The sequence below is a fragment of the Corythoichthys intestinalis genome, chromosome 9 (genome assembly GCF_030265065.1).
Source record: "Corythoichthys intestinalis isolate RoL2023-P3 chromosome 9, ASM3026506v1, whole genome shotgun sequence".
NCBI lineage: Eukaryota > Metazoa > Chordata > Actinopteri > Syngnathiformes > Syngnathidae > Corythoichthys > Corythoichthys intestinalis.
The window spans coordinates 27188000-27214459 of NC_080403.1; the positions used below are offsets into that span (position 1 = coordinate 27188000).

Sequence of the window (26460 nt, forward strand, 5' to 3'; positions counted from 1 at the left end):
AGCATGATGTTTACCTTGTGCACTGCCTTCTGCTACCATGTTAGCATGCAAAATTCATTGAACCGCACACGTGCACAAAAGCGTCTGAGATCCCGTAAAAATGGATATCATTTTGGCATTGAGGTGCCTGAGCTATTCTTCACAATTTGCTGCTCTATATGGTGGATTGAAGTTGACCTGCACATATCCCAACTCATAGAGGCCCATTCAAATAAGTTAAACCAAAATTGACTTTTCTTAAACTTCTGGAAGGTCGTCAACAGGCAACAATCCTAATAGCCAAACTAACCTCGGTGATGCGTGGGTTGGTGCACTTGACATTGGCAGTGGACAAGTCAAGCCAGCGACTGGCGTAGGGCGAAATGGGCGGGCAGTGGCGCTTCATGGTGCACCTGCCCTCACTGCTGCACCAGCCACACTGGAACTTCTTCTCTGCCCGCAGGCACATGCCACAGCTGTCTCGCTGGGCACTGCACTTGTACAGGTGCACTGTGGGAGTTACATGCAGTCACTTAAAAAACGGATCCATCGAAATGGTGCTTACATAAATTATACAGCAAAACAACACATCAAAATCCAAAAACAAGATAAATTTACTGACCAATAAAGAGATGACTACTGCTACCTGGGGCACATTGCCTTTTTGCCAAGACATTTCTAAATTATAACAGTGGATTAAGTGTCTATCGCCCATTTGTCCTTAAAATTGTTTTCTTAATTTTAAATCAAGTTGGCCACATTACTTCTTTTGTGAACATGATCTGTGAACAGCTGTTGATTGGTTAGTCGACTAATTTGTCAGGTAGTTAAATCCCCCCAAATTTTCAACAAATTGTGATAGGATTGTCAAAACAACTTGATTTTTTTTTTAACTCTGTCCTCCTCAGATCTGAATTGCTTTTAAACCAATTTTTTAAATTTACACATTAAAAACAGAAACATAATTGAATATATATATATACTACTTGACTATAAGTAGCATTACAAAATAGTCACCACTTATAATTTACTAAGGGTACACTCTTGGAGGAAGGGAAACACCAGTTAACAGATAGGGTAGGGAAGAATAGTGCTGTGTAACTTGTATTAAGACTTATTACCTGCAAGAATTGATGAGATGCCACTGTGTCATTGTTAGTTTCGATACAAGCAGCTAAATTTGTATCTTCAACAAAATCTCCACCTACCACTTTGGCCAGATCAGGTTAGGCAAGGTTTTAGATGGGCGTATGCCTGCTTAATGTACAGTGGGGCAAATAAGTATTTAGTCAACCACTAATTGTGCAAGTTCTCCCACTTGAAAATATTAGAGAGGCCTGTAATTGTCATCATAGGTGAACCTCAACCATAAGAGACAGAATGTGGGAAAAAAAACAGAAAATCACATTGTTTGATATTTAAAGAATTCATTTGCAAATCATGTGCTTCATCAACTTAGAAAATAGGTAGATGTCTGAAATTTCAATCATAGATGTATTTTCACCCATGGAGACATAATCTAAAAAAAATATCCAGAAATCACATTGTATGATTAATTAAAATACTTTATTTGTAATTTACTGGAGTTCAAAAGTATTTGTACCCCTGAGAATCAGCAATAATTATGACACTCAAAGAGTTGTCAGTCTACCGTAAAGTCCACCTTTACCCCATGAGTAACCACCCACCCACCACCCATTTGAGCTCAATAATGTCACCTGTGCAACCCATAGTCAGTCATAATGCGACTGCTACCATGGGCAAGACCAGAGAGCTTTTGAAAGACACCAGAGAAGAAATTGTTGACCTCCACAAAGCTGGAAAAGGCTATGAGACAATTGGAAAGCAGCTTGGTGAGAATAAATCAACAGTTGCACCAATTGTTAGAAAATGCAAAAGGCTAAACATGACTGATAATCGACCTCAGACTGGGGCTCCATGTAAAATCTCTGTTCGTGGGGCATTACTCATGATGAGAAAAGTGAAGGCTCAGCCTAGAACTACACAGCAGGCGCTGGTCAATGACCTGAAGAAAGCTGGATGCAGTTTCAAGGCTACTGTCAGTAGAACACTACGGTGCAATGGTTTGTCATCATGCATTGCTCAGAAGGTTCCCCTGTTGAAGCCAGTACATGTGAAGGCCTGTCTGATGTTTGCCAGGAACCATCTGAATGATGCAGAGGGGTCATGGGACCAAGTCATGTGGTCAGATGAGACCAAAGTAGAACTTTTTGGTGCAAACTTTACTCGTCTTGTGTTGAGGAAAAAGAAGGATGAGTACAATCCTAAGAACACCATCCCCACTGTGAAGTATGGGGGTGGAAACCTCATGCTATTGGGCTGCTTTTCGGCAAAGGGGACAGGAAGACTGTACTGTATAAAGCAGAGGATCAATTGTAAAATGCATTGTCAGATTTTGAGCCACAACCTCCCACCCTAGGTCAGAGTTGAAGATGAGTCGTGGCTTGATCTTCCAACATGACAATGATCCGAAGCTCATAGCAAAGCTGACAATGGAGTGGCTGCCTAAAAAGCATATCAAGGTTCTGGAGTGGCTCCGGTCTCCAAACCTTAATCCAATAGTGAACCTTTGGATGGAGCTGAAACCTTTGTGTTTCTCAACAACACCCCCGAAACCTGACAGATCTAGTGAAAACTTATGCGGAGGAATGGGCCAAAATCCCTGTTTCCATATAAGAAAACCTGGTGAAGAACTACAGAAAGCGTTTGACCTCTGTAATTGCAAACTAAGGCTTCTGCACTTCGTATTACCATTGATTCTCTCAGTGGTACAAATACTTATGAACCTCAGTAAATTACAAATAAATTATTGAAAAACCATACAATATGAGTTTCTGATTTTTTTCCCATTGTGTTTAAATAAGTGGAAATGCATCTATGATTGAAATTTCAGGCCTCCATCTATTTTCTAAGTGGGTGAACTTGCAAAATCACAAGGGGTGCAAATACTTCTGCTCCTCACTGTAAACTCTGACGTCAAACAGGCTAAGCCTGGTGGAAGTTCATGACTATCTGTCCTTCGTAACATTGATGGAAAGACAGCCATAATAGCCAAGCCGAACAAATGTACTTGTCCCATTCCCCCTCCCCAACACACAGATGACTATCCACTACTCAATAAGCACTTATAGGTATTGTGAACTTTCCCTACAAGCCGGGGCCTTGAGGCGCCCTCAGTGACCCATCCATCCCAACTGTTGTGGATTGAGTCCCTTGGCCTGAAGGCTATAGAGAGAGGAATGCAGAAAGGCACCTTTAATCTTCTCGGGATTGTCGATGATGAAATTGCCGTTCCACACGATGGAGAGCTCCACTGCCAGATCGCTGATCTTCACGCCCTCGTACATGTACTGGAAAACAGTAAACGGGCGTAAGTAGAGAGAGGACAGAAAAGAAGAAAGCGAGGATGAAAGGGCAGCGGAGCGACGAAAGGCTTTTTAACCATCTGTCATCAGAGGACGATGCCCTTTTCATGCATTGTCACAGATGACACGCCTCGCATTGTAATCGCACAACAAAGAGAAGACGTCTCCTATATTCATCTGCAGCCTATCGCTCTCGTTCCGTGGCTCTGACACCCCCAGTTTACATGACAAGGTCACAGCAAAACACAAGGAACATATTTATTTGCTTTACATTTTCTCATCTCTCCCTCTAGCCCAGGGGTGTCCAAACATTTTGCAAAGGGGGCCAGATTTGGTGTGGCAAAAATGTGGGGGGCCGACCTCGGCTGACTTCCTTTACGTAGAACAATATATTTGAGCAAATTTTAGCAAGCCATTCTGCGTGTCACATTTGCTTTATTTTTTTTTTTAATTAATAATTTCAACAATCTCGCAGCTAGCCTTTGTGGCGTTCTCTTTCGACTCTCTGCCTCTTGCGAAATATTGCCAATATGAAATTAAAATAGCTTCGAGTTGCTTCAATTTCTCGCTGCGTATCGACCCTGTAATCTTGTCGTACATGTCTGCGTGTCTTGTTTGGTAATATCGCCTCACATTGAAATCTTTAAAAACAGTGACACAGATGTTGCGTATTTTAGTGAAGAAATAGTCCAATTTCCACCTATCCTTGAAGCGTCGGCTGTCACAGTCAACTTTTTTTTGTTGATTGTCGCCATTTTAGAAAATTGGAACTAAAGTACACAGGGTAATGTTGCTTAGAGTGCTGCTACCTTTTAGTGGGTAAATGAGGAGCAGCATTTAGTGTGTAAGCTACTTCATATGCTGGTTGCAGTACTGCTGACCAATTTATGAAGTTTGTGTGCGGGCCAGACGTTATTGATTTTATGACAGAGGCTTGGGGCCGGATGAAATTTGACCACGGGCCGCATTTGGCCCCCGGGCCGGACTTTGGACATGTCTGCTCTAGCCTTTCCATTCTCCTCTTCCTTTATTGTATTTTAAAATATATATACAGTATAATAAAACTAAGCCAAAGTAGAATCAGTTTTACAGCTTGTTTATGTTTGTTAAGTCCTTTTACAGTATTTTTTTCCCAATTGTTTTAGTTTGTCTCTTTATTTAGCAAGCACGCTTTACGGAAAACATTAATCTTAAGAGTACAAATGCTCGTTCCAGATTGTAAGTCTTTATCTTATTTCCATTGTCAGTCTCTTTGGCATGTAAAAAAATAAATAAGAGTAAAAATGTAGTTAAGATTAAGACAGATTTCTATTCATTCCAAGAGGGAAAAATGCTTTTGTCAGCAATTGGAGTTATTGACAGTATTACTGGAACTATTCTGAGACCTACAGTATAGTACACATACAGTATGTACATATGCTACTGCTACAGTAACATGAAAAATAAATTTCCTGTTTTATATCATCATGCCGATTTTTTTCTACCACTGATACTCTATCGTGGAACCATTCTGAGACCTACAGTCTAGTATACATATGTACATATGCTACTGCTACAGTAACATGAAAAATAAATTTCCTGTTTTATATCATCATGCCAATTTTTTTCTACCACTGATACTCTATCGTGGTGGCATCACCTGCAAAGGGACAAAAAAAAACATTGCAAATCATCATTAAAGGAAATGAACTGTGTTTACTTTCAGTTTCTTAATAAAATGATTTCTTCATGTCATTTTGGACGAAAAAATGTTGGCAAATTTTAGTTTGTCTTCTCTTAAACCACAAGCATGCAAAATCCCTTTTAATGTGAACAGGACAATAGTTACAGTTATTTGATTTGTATTATTTTCCATCACTTTTGAACTCAAAATTATACAACAAAAATTTGATACGTACTTTTTTCTATCACTTTTGAACTCAAAATTATACAACAAAAATCAAATGAACTCTGCTTTTCTGGCGGTATCACTCACTATACCATACCCACGTTTAAAGAGCCAAATGCCTGTGGCATTTTGGAGGATGGCTGAGGTCGGAATCAACCTCCCGCCCCCCCAAACTCTTGCCTTGTATTTTTTAGCATGGCGGGAAAAAAAATCTCTATAGCTCTTTCAATGTCATTCATTTCCAGAAAAGACAACCTCTGGAGTGAAAGTCGATTTAGAACATTTTGACTGATCTTTCAAGGCTCCAACGATACAAGGTTTGATGACTGTGAGCACAGAAAATGCCTAAGATTGAACTTTCATTTTTCATCAGAAAAATGGTTTCTACCTACTTTATACTGTTCTTTCGTGATCGACGACAGAACGTGTTGTTTCCACTTAAATCACCTAATGTGTAAAGTGATTTTATTTAGAACAAGAAGGTTTGACACAAATATATGCAAATATATTTTTGTGACACCTCAGTCATTTGACCAACTGCACTACCCCCCCCCCCAAAAAAAAAAAAGGTTTTTGATGAGAAAAGTAGTCAACAGCAATTAACGTTTGGATTCAGCTATTTCATATGCAGTGAAAAAATTAAAAGAAAAAATGTATTTTTTTTTTTTTAAATTTTAGCTTTTTGTGTGCTCTGATGTTATTTAAAAGAAATGCAGTCAAACCAAAATGAAAAATTATACGTTAACCCATAAATTTCATAATGGTATTGACGGCTCAGATTGATCATGCACTGCGCCTCGCCTTCAGGTAGGGGCAGCCCACATCAAGAGGAGCTATTCACAAACGAACAAACATACAAACTAACGCACGCAGCGATCTAACGCGCTAACTGCACGTTTTTTTGCTTTTAACCAAGAATTGAGACTGTTTTATGTCCACATATATCAAGAATTCGGGTATATAAGCAATTATTCACAAGAATTTTTACCGGAAAAGCTCTGTTTACATAAGTCGGCCACTAGCTACATTACCTAACAGAATACCATTGTACTTCGACATATTTACGTAAAATAAATGCTAACTGTACGTTTTTTTTTGCTTTTAACCAAGAATCGAGACTGTTTTACGTCCATATCTATAAAGAATTCAGAGATTTAAGCATTTATTCACAAGAATTTTCAATGAAAAAAGCTCTTTGTCTGTGATTCCACTCGGTCAGCTTTGACGGCCTCGCCAACAATGCTGGCCCCCTATTTATCGGCCCCGTATCCCGTCTATACATTATGATGTCTATTGTTAACCCCTCTTTTCTCATTTTCTGCCATTGACGGCGTGATCATCCCTCACAATTCAAATGGATTGAACATCATTGCTTTCAATGGTATATATTGAGTTCATAATAGTGACCCACGAAAACATCCATACCGAACTATTCTGGCACTGAACGCTGGTGCTGTTGAAGCGCAGTGCCGTGACGCGGTGGCCGACGCCTTGCACATTCACCACGCACTCGTAGCCCCTCTGTCCTGATTGCGGCTGCGGGAGATTGCGGGCCTTCAGGGTGATGGGTCGAACCTCACCGGCAGGAATGAGGATTTGCCCGGAATTGAGGAGCTGGGGGCAGTCCTGAATATGAGACGGGCAAATATGAAGATGTTAATGTTGAATTGACACAAGTGTTTTTATTTCTTTTCCCCCTACCGTACTTAAAGTGTAGATGAGTTACATTCATTCATGAAGGTTCCACTCTATATTTGTATGTGTTTGAATTCAAACAGATTAGAATAAGAGGTTCCACTTGATGCTGCATATCTGTCCATGATGTCTATGTATTGCCAGTCTGCCTTCACAGTTTCTGGAATGTGTTTACATAACTGTTTCTCCACAGGATATTAACAATCTGTCACTGTCATCTATCTCGACGTCTGCTCGTCATCATCTGTATTAATGTACACTTCAGTATGTCCCTTAGGGATTAGAGCTGCAAATACATCTCTAATCCCAATAATACACAATCTGCCTGCAAGTTTTGACTGCATATTGAAGCCATGCTTGTATCAAGCAGTTGTGTTTGTGGAATGTATGAGTTGTGGTGTAATTTTCTGGGTTTATGTCGGGAGGTTCATCATTTCAAATGATCTACTCTGGATTCTATATAACTGTATCCCCCTGAAATACACATAGTGTAAAGTCCTTTCAAAAAATAGTTTTCATTTCAGTTCACATCATTTCAAGGATATTTACTAAGGTTTAGGAAAGAAAATGGTAAAATCACCTCGTGACACAAAATTTGGTAGACATGGCCAAATAAATGTATTTTGTATTAGGCTGCACTAAAAAGTTTCAAAGTTCATGCCCTATGTCAAACAGAAATTCCAAGGTTTGTATATGCGAAATGTCAAATGTTTTTGTGTACACCATCTAACCCAGACATGTCCAAAGTCCGGCCCGTGGAAAAATTTCATCCGGCCCCCAGCCTCTGTCCTAAAATCAATAACGTCTGGCCCACACACAGACTTAATAAATTGGTCAGCAGTACTGCTACCAGCATATGAAGTAGCTTACACACTAAATGCTGCTCCTCATTTACCCACTAAAAGGCAGCAGCACTCTGAGCAACATTACCCCGTGTGACCCTTTACTCCCAATTTTCTAAAATGGCGACAATTAACAAAAAAAAGTTGACTGCAACGGCCGACGCTACAAGAATAGGTGGAAATTGGACTATTTCTTCTCTAAAATACGCAACAACTGTGTCTGCCTCATTTGCAAAGAGACAGTCGCTGCTTTTAAAGAGTTCAATGTGAGGTTATTACCAAACAAGACACGCTGACATGTACGACAAGATTACAGGGTAAATACGTAGCGATAAACTGAAGCAACTTGAAGCTAGTTTAATTTCACAGCAGCAGTATTTCGCAACAGCCCGAGATTCGAAAGAGTACGCCACAAAGGCTAGTTGCGAGATTGTTGAAATAATTAATTAAAAAATAATAATAAAGCAAATGTGACACACAGAATGGCTTGCTAAAATTTGCTTAAATATATTGTTCTACGTAAAGGACGTCAGCCAAGGTCGGCCCCCCACATTTCTACCACACCAAATCTGGGCCCCTTTGCAAAAAGTTTGGACACCCCTGATCTAACCTCTCTTTCGTGTGGAATCATCACGTTGAGAATCCTCACTAAATTAAAAAAATAAAAACATACACAGACATCAGATTATCCAATGCTAAAGTTAGAGAACATGACGAGCATAACATAACTAATGCAAATATTTCAGGAACCTATTCATGGAAATTTTAAGTTGAACATTTCAGTTTGGAACGGCAATTTTAGGTCACTTTGGCACTGAAGCATGATAAATCACTGCCTGTCCTCCCAGTTTAAATGGATTGGTTGTCTCTTGCTGTCAATAGTAGTGAATACATTTTGATGGGTTGTCTTGAGAAGGGTATCTTGAGGATTAGTTGTCACTGCTTAAATGTTTAATTTTCATTATTTCTAGAGAATATGATCGACAAACTGAATATTATGTTTATAAATGCTGTGACTAACATGTGTACAGTACGCCTATGCTTCCATTAAGTATCACTGGATTTTAATGAGTGTCATACCTCTGACGCATTGACTCTGCCCTCCTGGAAGGAACAGCTGCTCGGGTCATGTGTGCACATGTTCCGATATTTACACCAGTGGCAGCGGAATGTGCTGTTTACGCAAGACAGACACCTGCACGACAGAGTGGACTCATTAGTGCATACTGTGCAAACGACAAAAAATAAAATCTGACAATATTACAAATGCAAGGTAAACGCAACACAGAGTTACATAGATGTATTGATAAATAGACAAGACAGCCAGATGACGGTGATGAACAGCTGTTGGGGGAGCAGATTGACTGGCTGGCTAGACAACAAAGGCTTGCCTGTGCTGTAACACCAGCTTTTCTGCTCTTACATTGTGTCAGATGAAATTTCATTTGCTATTACACTCGCAGGGGGAAACGTTTTTTCCGAAGCAAGCAAACAAGCAAATCAGATTAAATCCATCTGCTATGTGAACGCCCGTAAGTGGAACTTGGTTGGGCAGTAAATTATTTTCATCACAAGTATTTTAATATCTTTTTATATTTTTATTAGGGCTGTCAAACGATTAAATTTTTTAATCGAGTTAATTACAGCTTAAAAATTAATTAATCGTAATTAATCGCAATTTAAACCATCTATAAAATATGCCATATTTTTCTGTAAATTATTGTTGGAATGGAAAGATAAGACTCAAGATGGATATATATATTCAACATACGGTACATAAGGACTGTATTTGTTTATTATAACAATAAATCAACAAGATGGCATTAACATTATTAACATTCTGTTAAAGCGATCCATGGATAGAAAGACTTGTAGTTCTTAAAAGAAAAATGTTAGTACAATTTATAGAAATTTTATATTAAAACCCCGCTTAATGTTTTCGTTTTAATGAAATTTGTCAAATTTTCAGTTAAAAAAAAAAAAACTAGTAGCCCTCCATTGTTGATGTCAATAATTACTTACACAATGCTCATGGGTGCTGAAGCCTATAAAATCAGTCGCACCCAAGCGCCAGCAGAGGGCGGCAAAACTCCATAAAACACAATTAACAAGTGAGCGTTTCACTGTACCGTCATTTAAATCTGTCTGAGTGGGGCATCTGCGTTAATTGCGTCAAATATTTTAACGTGATTAATTTAAAAAATTAATTAACGCCCGTTAACGCGATAATTTTGACAGCCCTAATTTTTATTGATTTTTTTTCCTTTGTTTCATCGTAGATATTAGTGTAAAAAAAGGGGTGAAGGAACCTGCCCACCATTCTAACTACAAATAAAACCTCTGAGGATATTGTGAAAATTCCTTGCAAAATTAACAAATGAGGCGGCATGGTGGCTGAGTGGTTAGCACATCCGCCTCACAGTTCTAAGATCAAGGGTTCAATCCCGGGCTTCGGCCTTCCTGTGTGGAGTTTGCATGTACTCTGCGTGGGTTTCCTCCGGGAACTCCGGTTTCCTCCCACATCCCAAAAACATGCATAGTAGGCTGATTGAACACTCTAAATTGTCCGTAGGTATGAGTGTGTGCGTGAATGATTGTATGTCTCCTTGTGCCCTGGGATTGGCTGGCAACCAGTTCAGGGTGTCCCCTGCCTACTGCCCATAGTTAGCTGGGATAGGCTCCAGCACCTCCGCGACCCTCGTGAGGAAAAAGCGGCATGGAAAATGAATGAATGAATGAATGAATGAACAAATGAATGCCCTTAATTTGAGGCACATATTTGCTGCCAATGAATGATCACTGTCAGCCAACCCAGTTCAAATGGAATGGACAGTAATCACCATCCATGGTAGTGAATAAGTTAAATAACAAAGAAAATGGCCAGTCTGCAAGTAAGTCAGCTATTTTCATCTAACCTTGACCATCACCCACCCCCAAATCTTGTTAACGTATAAGTTACCATAAACAACATAGACAAGACTTGTCGTCGTCATCACCAGAGCATACGGTCTGCTTTTCAAAAGACATCAATTTTAGCAGATGTGTTTGACTCCCTCTTTTCTGAGTTCGACCTTGAAATATAATAAAAGCTTGAGGGTGATAGCAATAAAACCACAATCAGCTTTGCAACGCTATACCTCCAAGTCACAAACGCCAATAAATGTAGCTCTGTCTATTTATTATATTATCATTATCTGCCAGGGGGGCCAGTGTGGCGATGGAAGACTTGAAAATATGCTGTGTACAGACAGAAAAAGTGTGGGAGGAAGCGCGAGAGACTTCTTTTGTGTGTATGTGTGTGGAGGTGAGGTATTAATAGGCCACAACTGCCAGGGTGCTGCGGCGTTGGGATTATTAATGACGGGATACTGCAGGTCAGGAGCCGCGCTGGATGTGAAATATTCATCACGGAGGTTCGCAGGGGTCACGGCGACGCTAATGAAGGGCCGTGTATGTATGATGAGCTCCCGACTGCTCGCTCTAATGACTTAATTGGGTATACTCACGTATTTATGTCGCACTCAAAGAGCCCTTTAGCATTGCTGGTGTGCTCTCTGCCACTGCTGGCTAATTTCACCAAGAACGCTCTCATCAATCAAACGCAACCTCTAGGACTAACATGGTAGTGTATCCACGAATCTGAGCTATTATGAGCTTACGGTGGAAATAATTTATCAAGTGAGGCAAGTTCTGTACAAATCGTATGTGCTAGGCTCAAATTCAAATATGGCATACGGTGTTACCTTGAGTTTTGGGCTGCCACAAACAATTTTTTTGATAGTTGACTAATCTGCTCATGTACAGTATATGTGATGTGTTATTTACAATTATATACTCGAGGCTGAGCATTTTAGCTGTAAATTAGCAGTAGAACCAAAAACTACTATGTGCTGAGAAAAATTGGACTATCAATACTATGCAACCATGTAACTGTATAGTGTCATTATTTCCAATGCAAACGTACAGTTGTGGTCAAAAGTTTACATACACTTGTGAAGAACATAATGTCATGGCTCGCTTGAGTTTCCAGTTATTTCTACAACTATGATTTCTCTGATAGAGTGATTGGAACAGATACTTCTTTGTCACAAAAAACATTCATGAAGTTTGGTTCTTTTATGAATGATCACAATGGGAGTATGTCAGACTCTCAATGTGAAACATTAAAACTGTTCAGACTATCCAGCACTTAGACTTCCATTCTCCGTGTCAAACAGCTGAACAGGACAGGTTTTAATAAAAATAAAATAAAATAAAAAGTAATTATTGGGCAACTCTACAAAGGACTAAAAAGTTGAACAATTAAGGAGTGAAAATATATAAAGAATCTACAAAATCTCACCAATATATAAATTGGACAGAATCAGTTAAAATAATAGTAATAATAATTTAACAGAAAATTAAATTTAAAAAAAAAAAAAAAAATCTCTCAGGTGCAACCAGTCTGCTTTCATCGAGGTCTACGTGGAAAAAATGCTTTCTGTTAACAGCCCTGAAAAGGATTTGTACAACCTATAAACATTGTCTCTAAATGATTAATTGATCATCAGAATAGTTGTTGATTAATTTGATAATTCAGTAGTTGTGAATTATTCTTGAGTTACGAGTTTATTTTGCTCAGTGTTCATAACTCAAAATATCTCAAATCCAAAAGTATAACTGCTACACAACTGCAAGGAACTTTCTTTTTTTGACTTGAGTGACTCCATGGAACCATGACTGTGAGGCTGCCTGATTTCCAGCCGACAATCGGCAAAGTAAGATAAATCATACCCAAGAAAGAAAAAATACCATGAAACACTTTAACACTGCACCATTACAATGACATATAAAGCTTTGGGAACGATTCAAGAGCACTAGTAAAGTTATGAATTTCATATTCGATAGTTAAATTATAGTATGTAGGTATTTCAAAGAGTGGCCTATGTTTTTCTTTTCCCGCCTCTGACTCAACAAAAAGAGGAAAAAAAAATGACTCCCACACAGGACCCAAACTAATGCATTATGTATTGCCATAATCCATTCATCCATTTTCTACGGCTTACAGCAAAATCAAAAAGCCATTTGCCAAGACAATGTGTGCCTCCTTGACTATCAATAAGTTTATAATAACCCAATAAAAATGGCCTTAGAAGCCATTTGGTTTCTGGAGAAAGTTCTGAGTGTATGTCTATATGTATATATATATATATATATATATATATATATATATATATATATATATATATATATATATATATATATATATATATATATAGACATATATATATGTTAATTCATTCATTTTCCATGCTGCCTATTCCTCACGAGGGTCGCGGAGGTGCTGGAGCCTATCCCAGCTAACTACGGGCAGTAGGCAGGGGTCACCCTGAACTGGTTGCCAGCCAATCGCAGGGCACAAGGACACATACGACCATTCACGCACACACTCATACCTACGGACAATTTAGAGTGTTCAATCAGCCTACCATGCATGTTTTTGGGAGGTGGGAGGAAACCGGAGTTCCCGGAGGAAACCCACGCAGGCACGGGGAGAACATGCAAACTCCACACAGGAAGGCCGAAGCCCGGGATTGAACCCTTGATCTCAGAACTGTGAGGCGGACGTGCTAACCACTCAGCCACCGTGCCAAGTATTTGATACACTGTCAATGGGAAAACCCATTGGCAGTGTATCCATTGTCCGTAACAAGGCAGTGTGCTTCCAAGACATTTATATATGCCATTTGTTACTCTAATTCAGTCCCGTTAACGTAATGGCAGCAATCCAAGTCCCTCCCTATGTTTGTTGTCTATTTGCATGGAACATTTGAAAAGTCCTCTTTTTTCATTACTGCATTGTTTGTTCTGCCCTCCAGGTACTTGAGCACAGTGAATACTATCTCTCATCTTTCAACAAACACAATTATCAAACGGTGCTGCTCAGGGGTAAAGTTGATTTCCCCCCCAAAATGATATGCTTATAATCAATAACTGTATCTTTCTTTGTTTTCTATTTCAATCTGATAGATGGCAGGGCAGCCAATTTAAAATCCCGACGAACAGTCCGTGACAAATGCACCGTGTTGATTAAAATGAAAGTCGACAGATTGATGTAGCTGGAGTTTATCCAACAGTCTCATTTTAAGCAAGAATTAGTGCATCAAATAGTTTGTCTACTCTCTCCATCTAGTGAGTGAATGCTGAAGTGTGTGGACTCACATGTGATGCGTGCTGCAGTTGTAGAACTTCACTTCCGTGCTGGCGACCATTTGACCCGTCTCCTTAGAGTTCAGTCGCAACTCCACGCCAGCCCAGTCTGACAGGACAGGGTTAAATAATGTCAATTCAAGGCCGGATTTATACAGCATGCTTTATAAGTGTGACAATTTAGATGTTTTTTTTTTTTTTTTTTTTTTTTTTTTTTTTTTGCTCTCCAGTGGTATGGTCATGGTAGCATAAATAAAAAATGAGCAGAGAATCAGATATCTTCAGATCACAATCCAAATGTGGATAAAATTAAAATGCATATTGTACATCTGCCAATGTGAATGCAGCATGAAAGCACTTATTGGCTATATCACTTTAAGCATAACCTTATCCAAACAGATTAATCCTCATTCATCTGTCAATACTCACAAAGAAATTCATGGTTATTTTTAAGAGTAGTTTAACAAGATTTTGTGTTTGTAGTTTGCTGAAGGTTTAAAGTACTACTTTTCCTCTTTTTTAGACATGTCTTGTTCAGCTGCTTAGACATAGAGAAAGATAAATGCGAATGTCTTTATAGGCTGAAGCAGTTTTAATGTGCCACATAGGAGGCTGGTGTATTCCCATTGTGGATGTTTTATAATGCATCGGTTATTCAGAGAATTCAGCTGGGCAGAATAGGGTTTTGGGGGACATTGTCAACCGAGGAAATAGTGATACAAAACATTAAATATATATGCTACCTAATTTATGTAGCGTTGTGGTCTCGATAGACCTACTCTTACCAAGGAGGCGCTGGTGGTGTGTGTGTGTGCATGTGTGTGTGTGTATGTGTGTGTGTGTGTGGGGGGGGGGTTCAACCAAACACAAGGCCACAAGAGGAGAAAGGAGTGGGAGGCACCCAAGATACGTCCCCCACACCGGATGCCGTTCCCACATTATTACCTTTTAATTGGGGGACTTCATTGAGACTAGAATTCTCAGTACAGCTATGTATTCTCGATGCAAAATAAACACTATTGATTTTTATTACAGTTGATTTTTTTCGACTGTAAAAAAATCTATTGATTGAGTTTTATTACAGTGAAAACATACAACGAAATCATCCAACAAATGGCAGATTGTGGCCAATGGATTAATATGTAGCTTGCCCTTATCAATAAAGAAAACAGTCACAGTTTCACATTTAAATATTCGTATTGGTGAGGTATTATTGTTTTCTTTCCATGTTTTCAAATACCAAAATCCTAATTGAGTACTTACACCTGCAGTGTCAATCCAGACAAGAATGTGGAAAAATAATATCAAAAACAGATGTGGGGGACACTGGATGAAAAAGGTAAAAACAAAAAAGAGAGAGAGCAAGAGAGTGAGCTTGGGCCTAAACGAGAAACTAAATATTCAGTACTTTAATTTTTTTTTTTTATCTCGCTGCTATAAAGAGCCACCTGGCGTCTGCCTTTCGGCAAGAGCTTATTGCTGAAAGGTGAAAACTTGAGAGGATTACTGCACTCGGAGGACAAACTATTTGCATATTAAACAAACAAATCATGGCTGTCTTTTGTTCACGTCTCTAGTATTAATATCATGGTCAGGTATCGCGTTCCAACTCGGAACTGTGGATTCAGCGAGACTTAAACTTCAGTTTATTGACTCTATAGTCGCAAATGGACACTCCCAAGAGAACTGCAGTGAACATTTTTACAGTCCATTAAAGTTTGCGCTTATTTGTAATTACCCCCACACAAACACACACAGTTGTTGGTTAAGCTTCTTGAAAAACACGTCAACACCACTGAATAAAAGTGAATCACATCAAGTTTTACATTATTGCACTATTCTTGTAAAGCAGTACTGCCTTAACTAATTGACGGTGATAGACGTCTAATCCATCTCGATTGGGAAGACTGGTAGTGAATGAGTTAAAAGAGACATATTTGGGTAAAATTTGCAATAATTTTGTTCTTCTGAGTGCCTTCCCACTCATCAAGAGTTAGCCTAAAAATATGTTGTCATATGATTTACCAAAATACATCTGACAACTTATCTTTTTTTTTTAATTGAGCAGAATTAAAATCAAAACAAAAAGTTGTCATTGCACAAGTACAATGCAACAAAATGTCATTTTCAGTGAAAACCCACCCAAGGAACAATGATGGAAAATGACACATACAAGGTTAGACAAGATGAGGAGCCTGCCATGATGTGCCATCAGTAGGGGCTCCGGTTCCTTAGGTGGAGATGGGAAATTAAGCAGGTGGAAGAGACGGGAAAAAATTAATTGCTACCCTATGCTCCTGCACCACAGTATGGATTGTTTAAGAGAAATAAAATCCTCAGCACAAAAGAAGCAAAATAAAACATTACATCAAAATACAAAAGACTAGCACAAAATGGGAGTTTTGGCAGGGGGATGGGGGGTTGGTAGTACAGACACAGGGGTGTGCAATCAGTCACTCTAGTCATCCAATGACACACTCTGACAAATGGGGAGACAGGGGTTAAGCAAATGAAACATACGGCACTGAAAGTACTTAATGGCCAGTCACTGGAATTTGATTGCTATGTTGAACATTTTTATAGTTATATTATGGGTAATCAGATGTCAAATTAGGTATGTTGAAGTCCTTTCAAGACCATTCCTGTGCATTTGAGACAACCTTTCAACTTTCATTGGCACCTCCTCAATTCCTGCTTATTCTTAAATTAGCAAACACTTAATTTAAGCGCACCTTGCCCTTCTGGTATCAGTGGAACTTCCTTCCCAGCTGGGGACAGACACATGACCCTGTTGCCATTGACGTGGCCTTCCACCTCAGCTTGCTGGCCAAAGGTACAGGTGATTCCCACCGAAAGGTCTGGGACGTTGTTCACCTCCAGCAGTAGCTAGGAAAAATGCGACCACGCAGGATTAGTCAGTTAGCTTGTCTTGCCACATGTCAGAAACTGGACTGAATGGTAAGCAATAGACCTGGTGTTGCTGATGTGAAATTGGCCGACGGATTAAGGGCATCCCTAGTGTATTTTATCTGAGTTCATACTATAAAATGTACTGTATATGATGAAGGTAATCTGTGCAAGCGAGATGTCAAGATTTGCTTGCGTTTGCGCTATTGCTTTAAACTTTTCAAGTCAGTTAGTCTGAAAACTAAGTGAGCCTCTGCATATAGCTGACATGCAACTTGTGTGTTCAAATCCAAAAATAATTTCTGCTAAACAGCTCGAAAGACTACTCAAGGGACAGCATACAGTAATTGAACAAGGGAACACTTACTGGGACACTGTGGGCTGATACCGCAATGCTATCTGGGTGAGCGATGACCTTCACGCAGCGGTCAATGTCGTTGTTGAAGCGGTAGGCCTCGTCTGCCCTCGGGCAGCGATCTCTCCTTGAGCATCTGTACAACAAATTAATGCAGATGATTTGATACTACTTTAATACTGGTTTAATGTTTCATCTTTGAAAGATGTTTAGGACAATTTTATACTTCCAAATTTCAGCAAAGCATTTGGGGAAAGACCCCTTTGTGTTTCAGCACAGTTGTGCCCTGAGGCCAAAGATCAATAAAAGCCAAATGGACAATTAATCAATTTTTACTTTTTTTTTTCTGTTAAACCACTTCAAGATTTGTAGAAAAGGGCTTTATTATGAGCCAAAATCATGAAAGTAGCTTCATACAGAAGAGACTGGTTAGATTATAAAATAACAGCATTTTGGAAATAAACCAAGCATCTCTGAGCTCCACTGCTCAATTGTATCAGCACACTGAGTAATGTGTTGTGGTTGTACACAGTCACGTTCATAACATGCAAAGCCCAGGGCAGGTGCGAGTTTACAAGCTTTCAGGTGGTGCCAAGGGTGCTCAAGAAGCTCAGACTATTCTGCTGTAATTACACTGCGATACGAGGACTGGAATGGAAGGGCGGCGATAGCTCTGTGGCGGGCGGGCTCCTCAGGGGAGGCAGGGAGGAGTAGACGGCATCACCCTGTGACCGCTCATCAGCTGAAGTGCCGCCGACAAAATACTCTTTTCATGTTGCCGTTTTACTCATCAAGATTTGTCTGATGGGAGCAATTTGTTCCATTATCATCGCCAAGAAGCCCCCTCAGCAGGTGTCCATTCATTTAAAGACAGAGTCTAAGACTCCAGCCTCTATGAAAATTCTCCACAAAAAGTATTTTTATACCCGTGACTGTAAACTTCCCCTAAATGTTACCATTAATCGTTGTGCTTTAATTTCTAAGTAGGACTCTGGGATGCAGTCTCTCAATTCGCTTGCACTTTGCTTTATGACCAAAGAGATGTGGGTCCAAGACCAAAACCTTTTATTATTCTCTGGTCAGTTGTAAGGCAAGAGCTTGGTATACGGTTTGCGGGCAAGGTCTGGAATGAGAACATGGACTAAGGAGTTGGGCTGGGACTAAGGCTGGTTTTAAAGTCAGGATCGCTTTGGAGCGCCCTGATTCTCTTGGAACCTAAACCCTTACTAGAGTGCAACACCACTTGTGCTTGAATGTAATTTGTGCTAACCTGTGCCGAAATACATTACCTAGGCAACGCAATGCCAATTTTTCCGCTCAGTTGGCCTAGTTGGCACAGTAATTATAGAAATGGGAAATGGGGTAAAGGCTTGTAATGTAGATATGCTAAGATCGGAATACGACTGCATCCAATCGTGGATAAAAATTCAATGGTTATTCGGCATCTGCCAATGTGAGTGCAAACATAAACACGCAGATTGTAGAGACCACATTGATGCGAGCTTGTGTTTGAAAATCAAACGATTGGTACACACATCTGCCCAAACACAAACCTATTAGAAAACAACAGCTGTCAATCTGAACTACAACCCATTTACATTTGATAAGCAATATAATCGCAGTTTGTTAGAGTTATGTGCCATTACTCCTTTACAATATTTAAAATGGGGGGGGGGGGGGGCGGCGACCAGCCAACTAAAAGTGATGTAATATTGAATATTTGTTATTTTTATTCATTATTGTTTACTTCTATGTTCCTATTTTTTAATGTGGAGAATTACTTATGGACATTTGTCTGCAAACAGATATTGTTTGTCACTTGTATATGAAAATAGTCTAAAAAAATGTCTGGAAAAAATGGAAAGCATAAAGAAAATGACGCACATGAACCTGTATTCCAGCATATGTTGTCAAAACCACTAGCATTTTATGTAAAAGTGGCTATATGAGACTTGCCAAAGAAATGCTAAAGAGTGGATTTCATTGACAGAAAGTTAAAGTGGCCTTGTTCTGCCGAGTGATGGATCGCGACTCACTTGAGGGAACGGCGGCTAAGCAATTTAGTGATAAGTGGACAGCATTAATTCATATAATTAGACATGGCAGAAGGCAACGGGGAAAAAAACGAGTTAATTTAGATTAAAACAAAACATTATTTTCCTCCTCTAAGGTCAGCAGTGATGTACAACACTGAAAGCTGCAATTTAAATGATGCCGATCCTCATCAAGATAGGGCTCATAGAAACGCACACGTCACCACAAAACGGTGCTAAATCCCCCTGGCTCAGGTCAGCTTCAAACATTGCGGGCCGTCTTGCAAAACACTGGCGTTTAATCTCTTCAATCCCCCATGCTCCATATCGAGGTATTATGCAAGCTAACCTAGGGGGTCACATAATTAAGATGAGAGCGATAAGCTGGCTCTGTCGGATTCAAAATGTTCCCGCGGGTATGCTAAGGTCCCGCTATGATGGCCCAGCTAATCCCCAATCGCCCACCTCCAGGCCACTACATCAACACTAGTTGTCCCAAACAGCTAAATATGTTAGGGTCTGAGGTTCATATCTAGGAATAGCACTAAGGTCTAGACCAGGATGAGGTCTAAGAGCTGGGACAAGACCTACAGTTGGTCTAGATAGCTTGTCCTTGTCATGAGACACTATAATGGTCTCCTAGGGTCCAGGAACAGAACTTTGACTGTTTCTAAGCACTCTGTCTAGATCCTGGCCAACGTCTGGTTTAAGGGCTAGAGGTAGCCCATAACTAGAACTACTGTGGGGCAAATAAGTATTTAGTCAACCACTAATTGTGCAAGTTCTTCCACTTGAAAATATTAGCGCGGCCTGTAATTGTCAACATGGGCAAACCTCAACCATGAGAGACAATGTGGAAAAAAAAAAAAAACAACAGAAAATCACATTGAGTTTTTAAAGAATTTATTTGCAAATCATGGTGGAAAATAAATATTTGGTCAATACCAAAAGTTCATCTCAATACTTTGTTATGTACACTTTGTTGGCAATAACGGAGGCCAAACGTATTCTGTAACTCTTCACAAGCTTTTCACATACTGTTGCTGGTAGTTTGGCCCATCCCTCCATGCAGATCTCCTCTAGATCAGTGAGGTTTTGGGGCTGTCGTTGGGCAACACGGACTTTCAACTCCCTCCACAGATTTTGTATGGGGTTGAGATCTGGAGACTGGCTAGGCCACTCCAGGACCTTGAAATGCTTCTTACGAAGCCACTCCTTTGTTGACCTGGCTGTTTGTTTGGGATCATTGTCATGCTGAAAGACCCTGCCACGTCTCATCTTCAATGCCCTTGCTGATGGAAGGAGATTTTCACTCAAAATCTCTCGATACATTGCCCCATTCATTCTTTCCTTTACACAGATCAGTCATCCTGATCCCTTTGCAGAAAAACAGCCCCAAAGCATGATGTTTCCACCCCCATGCTTCACAGTGGGTATGGTGTTCTTCACATGCAATTCAGTATTCTTTCTCCTCCAAACATGAGAACCTGTGTTTCTACCAGAAAGTTCTGTTTTGGTTTCATCTGACCATAACACATTCTCCCAGTCCTCTTCTGGATCATCCAAATGCTCTCTAGCAAACCGCAGACGGGCCTGGACGTGTACTGGCTTCAGCAGGGGGACACGTCTGGCAGTGCAGGATTTGAGTCCCTGGCGGCGCATTGTGTGTACTGATAGTAGCCTTTGTTACTGTGGTCCCAGCTCTCTGTTGGTCATTCACTAGGTCCCCCCCGTGTGGTTCTGGGATTTTTGCTCACCGTTCTTGTTATCATTTTGACGCCACAGGGTGAGATCTTGCATGGAGCCCCAGATCGAGGGAGATTATCAGTGGTCTTGTATGTTTTCCATTTTCTAATAATTGCTCCCACAGTTGATTTCTTTACACCAAGCGTTTTACCTATTGCAGATTCAGTCTTCCCAGCCTGGTGCAGGTCTACAATTTTGTCTCTGGTGTCCTTCGACAGCTCTTTGGTCTTGGCCATAGTGGAGTTTGGAGTGTGATTGATTGAGTTTGTGGACAGGTGTCTTTTATACCGATAATGAGCTAAAACAGGAACCATTAATACAGGTAACGAGTGGAGCCTCGTTAGACCTCGATAGAAGAAGTTAGACCTCTTTGACAGCCAGAAATCTTGCTTGTTTGTAGGTGACCGAATACTTATTTTCCACTCTAATTTGGACATAAATTATTTAAAAATCAAACAATGTGATTTTCTGTTTTTTTTTTTTTTTTCACATTCTGTCCCTCATGGTTGAGGTTTACCCATGTTGACAATTACAGGCCTCTCTAATCTTTTCAAGTAGGAGAACTTGCACAATTGGTGGTTGAGTAAATACTTATTTGCTCCACTGTAGTTCTGAGGCCTTGGGTTGTGGCTCTGTGGTCTACGACAAGGGCCTGACCAGTTTTATCTAACCTTTGTTGAAGAAAGCGCCCCATTTTACAATGAAAATATACATATCTTATGACAATCCACCAAACATAGAGAACTAATAGCTCTTAGGGTAGGTTATCAATAATTCATTTTTCTTACATAAGACAAGGACTTGTTGTAAATACTAGATCTGATATGGTGAGCCAAGGGCCAGAGCTAGCATTATGGAATAAGGTGTAAATTTAACATCTTTGGCCAAGATTAGGTTTAAGATATAACTTGAGTGCAAGGATAAGTGCTCAGGTCAAGGGCGTGGAATAGGTCCAAGCTCTAGTACCAGAACTTCAACTCTAGTCTATGTCTAAGTCTATATCCAATATTTTTTGTCAAGACAAGGACTTGTTCTCTGTCCAAAGTCTCATGTTTAGGTCCAGGATTGGTTGGGTGCTTCAGTTATGGTCAGAGGGCGCAGAGTTAGTTCGGGTCAATTGGTGGCCGAGCAATGAGAAACAAATCTCGCTATTCCTCTCTTTGGCTGCTGCCAAAAAAAGAATTGTCTTGCCTCAAACTACATAAAACACATGCTTCCCCTTATTTGTAACGTTCCACTATCTGTTTGTTAAATAGCAATGTAGCGCCCTTAATCCTTTAGACACGGTGTGCGTGGGGATGTCTGCTCATGCAAGTGCTCGTGGTTGTTTGTGTTTATGCAGACTCACGTGTTGTACAGGACGCACCAACCGCAGTGAGGGTCCCCAGAGCTCAGGCATTCTGCACACGTACCATATTGCTCGCAGGCCTCCACGGGGACCTGGGCCACCTAAAATCAGAAAGATAATGTAAAACGCCATGTTTCCTCTCTGCGTTCTCAGCTGTTTCAGAGGGTTCAACGCGGTTATGGATTTGTTTGTTGTTTACTGGCAAAGATTAAAGTCAGATGATGAGCAGCAAATCAATTGATTATTATTTTATGATGAAACTATTCTTTGTTACTATTTTCTATTTATCTATTCAAAGTGCTCTCAAAATAGCCACTCTGCTAAGTCAGTATCAGCAAAACAATCTGTGTATTATTTTGTTGACAGTATATGTCTGACCTTTTTGCTGTTTGCTCATAAGTATTCCCAATGTTATTATTATTATTTTCTTTATTTCCTTGTTTTGTTTTGAATTTGTATCATAAAAAGCACTGTATCATTTCAACTTTATTTTACCCTAGAAAATTTGTTTTTGGCAGACAATTGCATGAGTCACTATGACCCAAGTCACAAGTCCAGAGACTTATCTGTTGTGGGCAAGTCGAGTCGAGTCATAAGGTTATGTCGAGGAGAATCTCGAGGTCTTGCCGAGTCGAGCCGAGTTACAAGGTTGTGAAGACGAGTCGTGTCAAGTCAAGAGGTTGTTGAATGGAGTCAGATTGGTCAAGGCCTTCACCATTGTTCCCAGCACCCCTACAAAACACTCAGGTTTATCTGTAAGGGAAACCGGACTGTCAATGTAAAAAAAACAAAAAAACAAACAACAACAAAAAAAAAACCTCCAATCTGAAGCTGTGCCTTCATTGTCGCAAATATTGGCGTTGCAAGTCTGGCATGGTGCCTTTCAGTGTTTTCCATCAGAATGGATGTTTTTGTGGGCAAAATTAATCACCTTGGAAAATGGCACTGCGAAACTTGCCATGATGCGTCTGCTGTCTCAGTCTGCACTCAATTGATTGCCATGATGTTCTGTGAGGGCATGGCACGAGCGGCCTATGCGACCAAGCAGATCACTGGCAGGTAGGAACCAATCTACGATCCAAGTTTTTCGAGTCAGCTTGTCAAGTCTCGAGTCATTGTCTAACGAGTCAAGTCGAGTCTTGACATGACATGACTTGGCTTGGCTCGGACCCTTCCAGCTCAACCGAGTCAAGTTCGAGTCCGTGTTTTTTTTCTGCAAATTCGAGTCAAGTTGCGAGTCATAAAATTTGAGACGAGTTCACTTGGGTCCGAGGCCCTGGGACTCGATTCCAATTGTCTGGTTATTGGATTTTTTAATTTTGGAAAAAAATGAACTCCGTACATGCATGATGCTCTTATAATCAACCCTGCTCCTCCACGACATACAAAGATGTTAGCTTAGTCAAGAACTATCCCATCAGTTATATTATAACATTTTATTTGCAATGGGTATGGCAACATCTTGTGGCATCTTACATCCTATTTGCAATGGGTATGGCAACATTTTGTGGCATCTGAATATCTGTATATTTCAGAAAAATTGGGGGGGAAAATGGAATAAACTAGACTTGAGGCTAGAATTTGGAATAAAAGTCAGCACCCTTCAGGACAATTAAACCTTCTTAATTATGGACGCAGGTCTACTTGCATGACATTGTGAATATGTTTGATCTACTACACACCCTGCCGATTATGCCACGGTGCAGGGGACAATATATATGTAAATTATGTGTAAAATACCTCAGTCAGAGACGCACTTTCAAAAGTAAATAGGAAAACATTTAATTGCTTGTCTAGAGCAGGTATTCCCGACACCCAACTATTAGTATGCAAGCCATTAAAAAGTTAATGATCCATATACAAAAGTGGAACCTTTATGGTTATTCATTTGACGTGCAACAATAAACCCAAAATAGAGAGGATAAGATGATGGTTAAGGACAAAGGAGACTGCTAAAGACTTGTATGGTTCACATGTACGACGGCAAGCCAAGGCTGACATTTATTGTGCACTGTAACCATGGTAGCCAACAAAAAGCAGCCCGCACACTAACTTAAACCAAAGCTACAATTTCCTAACCCCAGGCAAGGGAGCTCATTCTTGACTCGACACGACCTTGCCAATGAAATGCCGTAAAATGAAAGATTTCTTTGGTTAATGACAGCTGTCATTAAGTGAGGAGTACAAAAAAGAATTGTTTTTATTTCCGAAAGCTCATTTCAACCCACCTGGAGCATTGGAATTGTAACCACAATGTAACAGACCACAGACAACGCTTTCATGGCTGGACTTTTATACTGGAGCACATTCATTTGAGCGTCATTCATCTGTGTTCTGCTGGAGACTCTCCAACAGCTTTTTGTGTTTGGTCTCTGAATTGTCGGAGAGGAAATGAAAAAAATATATATATATATATATATATATATATATATATATATAATAAAGCAAAAACAGCAGGCGCACCCACAGACAGAGGTAGATACTGTAGGTATTGCCGCATCCTGATGTTGAGCCTGTATTTTTCTTCGGATATTTCTGCAAATAAAAACGTAACCTTGTCTGACGTTTATACTCTAGGATGTTTTCTTTCACCTCGTGAGAATAAATCGATTCTCATCAGACCTCCATGGGTGTTTTTTTACAATTGGTTGTCAAACTGGAGTCTGAGATTCTTGATAATCTTTATCTTTTTCACAAAATGCATTTTCAGTAAATTATGTTGTCTCAGGTAAAAAAGTACATACCTACAGATGGTATCCCATTGGCCAGAACAAGTGGTTCCTCATAACATTACATCTTTTTTTGTTAAAATGGGTAGGACTATTGTGTCAGCGGCATCCAACAAATTAAATGACGAGAACCCCTGTCTTATACAATTGAACCCATTTAGTCACACATGTCCTTTTTTCACGATCCAAACCACAACAAATCCTGTATTATTCCAACTGCATCAGATTGGGATTTTAAATCTCTAAACTCCTCCCATGAGGCAAACTCATTTTGTTAATGGAATGAACCAAATGGATTGTGGGGAAAGTTATGTGGTGTGTGTGGTTGTGGGAGATGTGCGAGAACTAATCCATTTTGCCAACACGGACCTTAGAGAGCGCCCACTTATGCTATTAGCGCACCGGAGACACTAATGTACTCTTCATTTGTGATTGCTTACATCAGGAAATTGCTTGCATCATCTGTCTGGCCGGGGAACAATAAGAAAGTAAAATAAAAGAATCGCGTGCCTGGGTAGCTTTGCATGCAGGAGAACACTATTCTGTAATGCTTGCCCTTCGCCGCATCCAACCGAGAGCTCTGTGTACTTGTTTACTCACATTGATGCAAGGAAAGTGGCTGCAGTGTGAGGTAGTCCACTTTGAGTCCACATGAGCAGCATAAAGCTCTGATTTATGTATCAATTCCTTCACATGCGCAGGCAGTGAGTTATAAATGTGTTGCAGAGACAAAGATGAAGAGATTTTATGACGAGCCGAGATCAGTTCTTCACTGCATGTACAGTCGTACCACGAGTGTCCTGACTTAGTGGACTTAGTATTTCGAGATGCTAGCCATCACCTGGTCAGTTTTTACACTGCTCGCCCAGAAAGAGCCATCCTGGCTGGGATCCTTTTTCCGAAATGGGTAAATTTGAGGGCCAAATTAAACCTCACTTTCAGAGTCTAAAATTGTCTTATGTTCCTGTAATAACACTGATGGTGCTGAGAGTGCCGTTCTTTCAACCTCACTGGATCCTTTTACAAGAAGTACTGATGCTCCGCATTTGATGACTGGCATCGCGAAACACAGACTTCTTGTTCCTGCTTCAATTTATTGGTACTATATTACATTTCACCCAAATAAAAGAATATGATACAGTGAACCCTTAGGGGGTTGGTGCCCAAGTCCGGTCCTCGAGAGCCTCTATCCAGCTTTTTTTCCCCATGTCTCCCCTACTTAACACACCTGAATCAAATGATCAGCTCATCAGCAAGCTCTGCAGGACCCTGATACCGATCCTGAATATTTGATTCAGGTGTGTTGGAGGAGGGAGACATGAAAAATAACCTGAATAGGGGTCTTGAGGACCGGACTTTGGTT

At 40.1% G+C, this 26460-nt stretch overlaps 1 protein-coding gene across 3 annotated transcripts in view; it reads right to left on the reverse strand.

The window, feature by feature from the left end:
- Positions 1 to 26460, reverse strand: part of LOC130921453 (plexin-A2-like) — a 168045-nt gene that overhangs the window by 56778 nt on the left and 84807 nt on the right. For all 3 annotated transcript variants that reach the window (XM_057845371.1, XM_057845372.1, XM_057845373.1), the window contains 8 exons: positions 22369 to 22469; positions 17254 to 17377; positions 16712 to 16865; positions 13992 to 14088; positions 8871 to 8985; positions 6679 to 6879; positions 3254 to 3350; positions 290 to 489 (listed from right to left, as the gene is read on the reverse strand). In XM_057845371.1, coding sequence (XP_057701354.1) covers positions 290 to 489; positions 3254 to 3350; positions 6679 to 6879; positions 8871 to 8985; positions 13992 to 14088; positions 16712 to 16865; positions 17254 to 17377; positions 22369 to 22469 — 1089 coding nt within the window. The remainder of the gene's footprint in view (positions 1 to 289; positions 490 to 3253; positions 3351 to 6678; positions 6880 to 8870; positions 8986 to 13991; positions 14089 to 16711; positions 16866 to 17253; positions 17378 to 22368; positions 22470 to 26460) is intronic.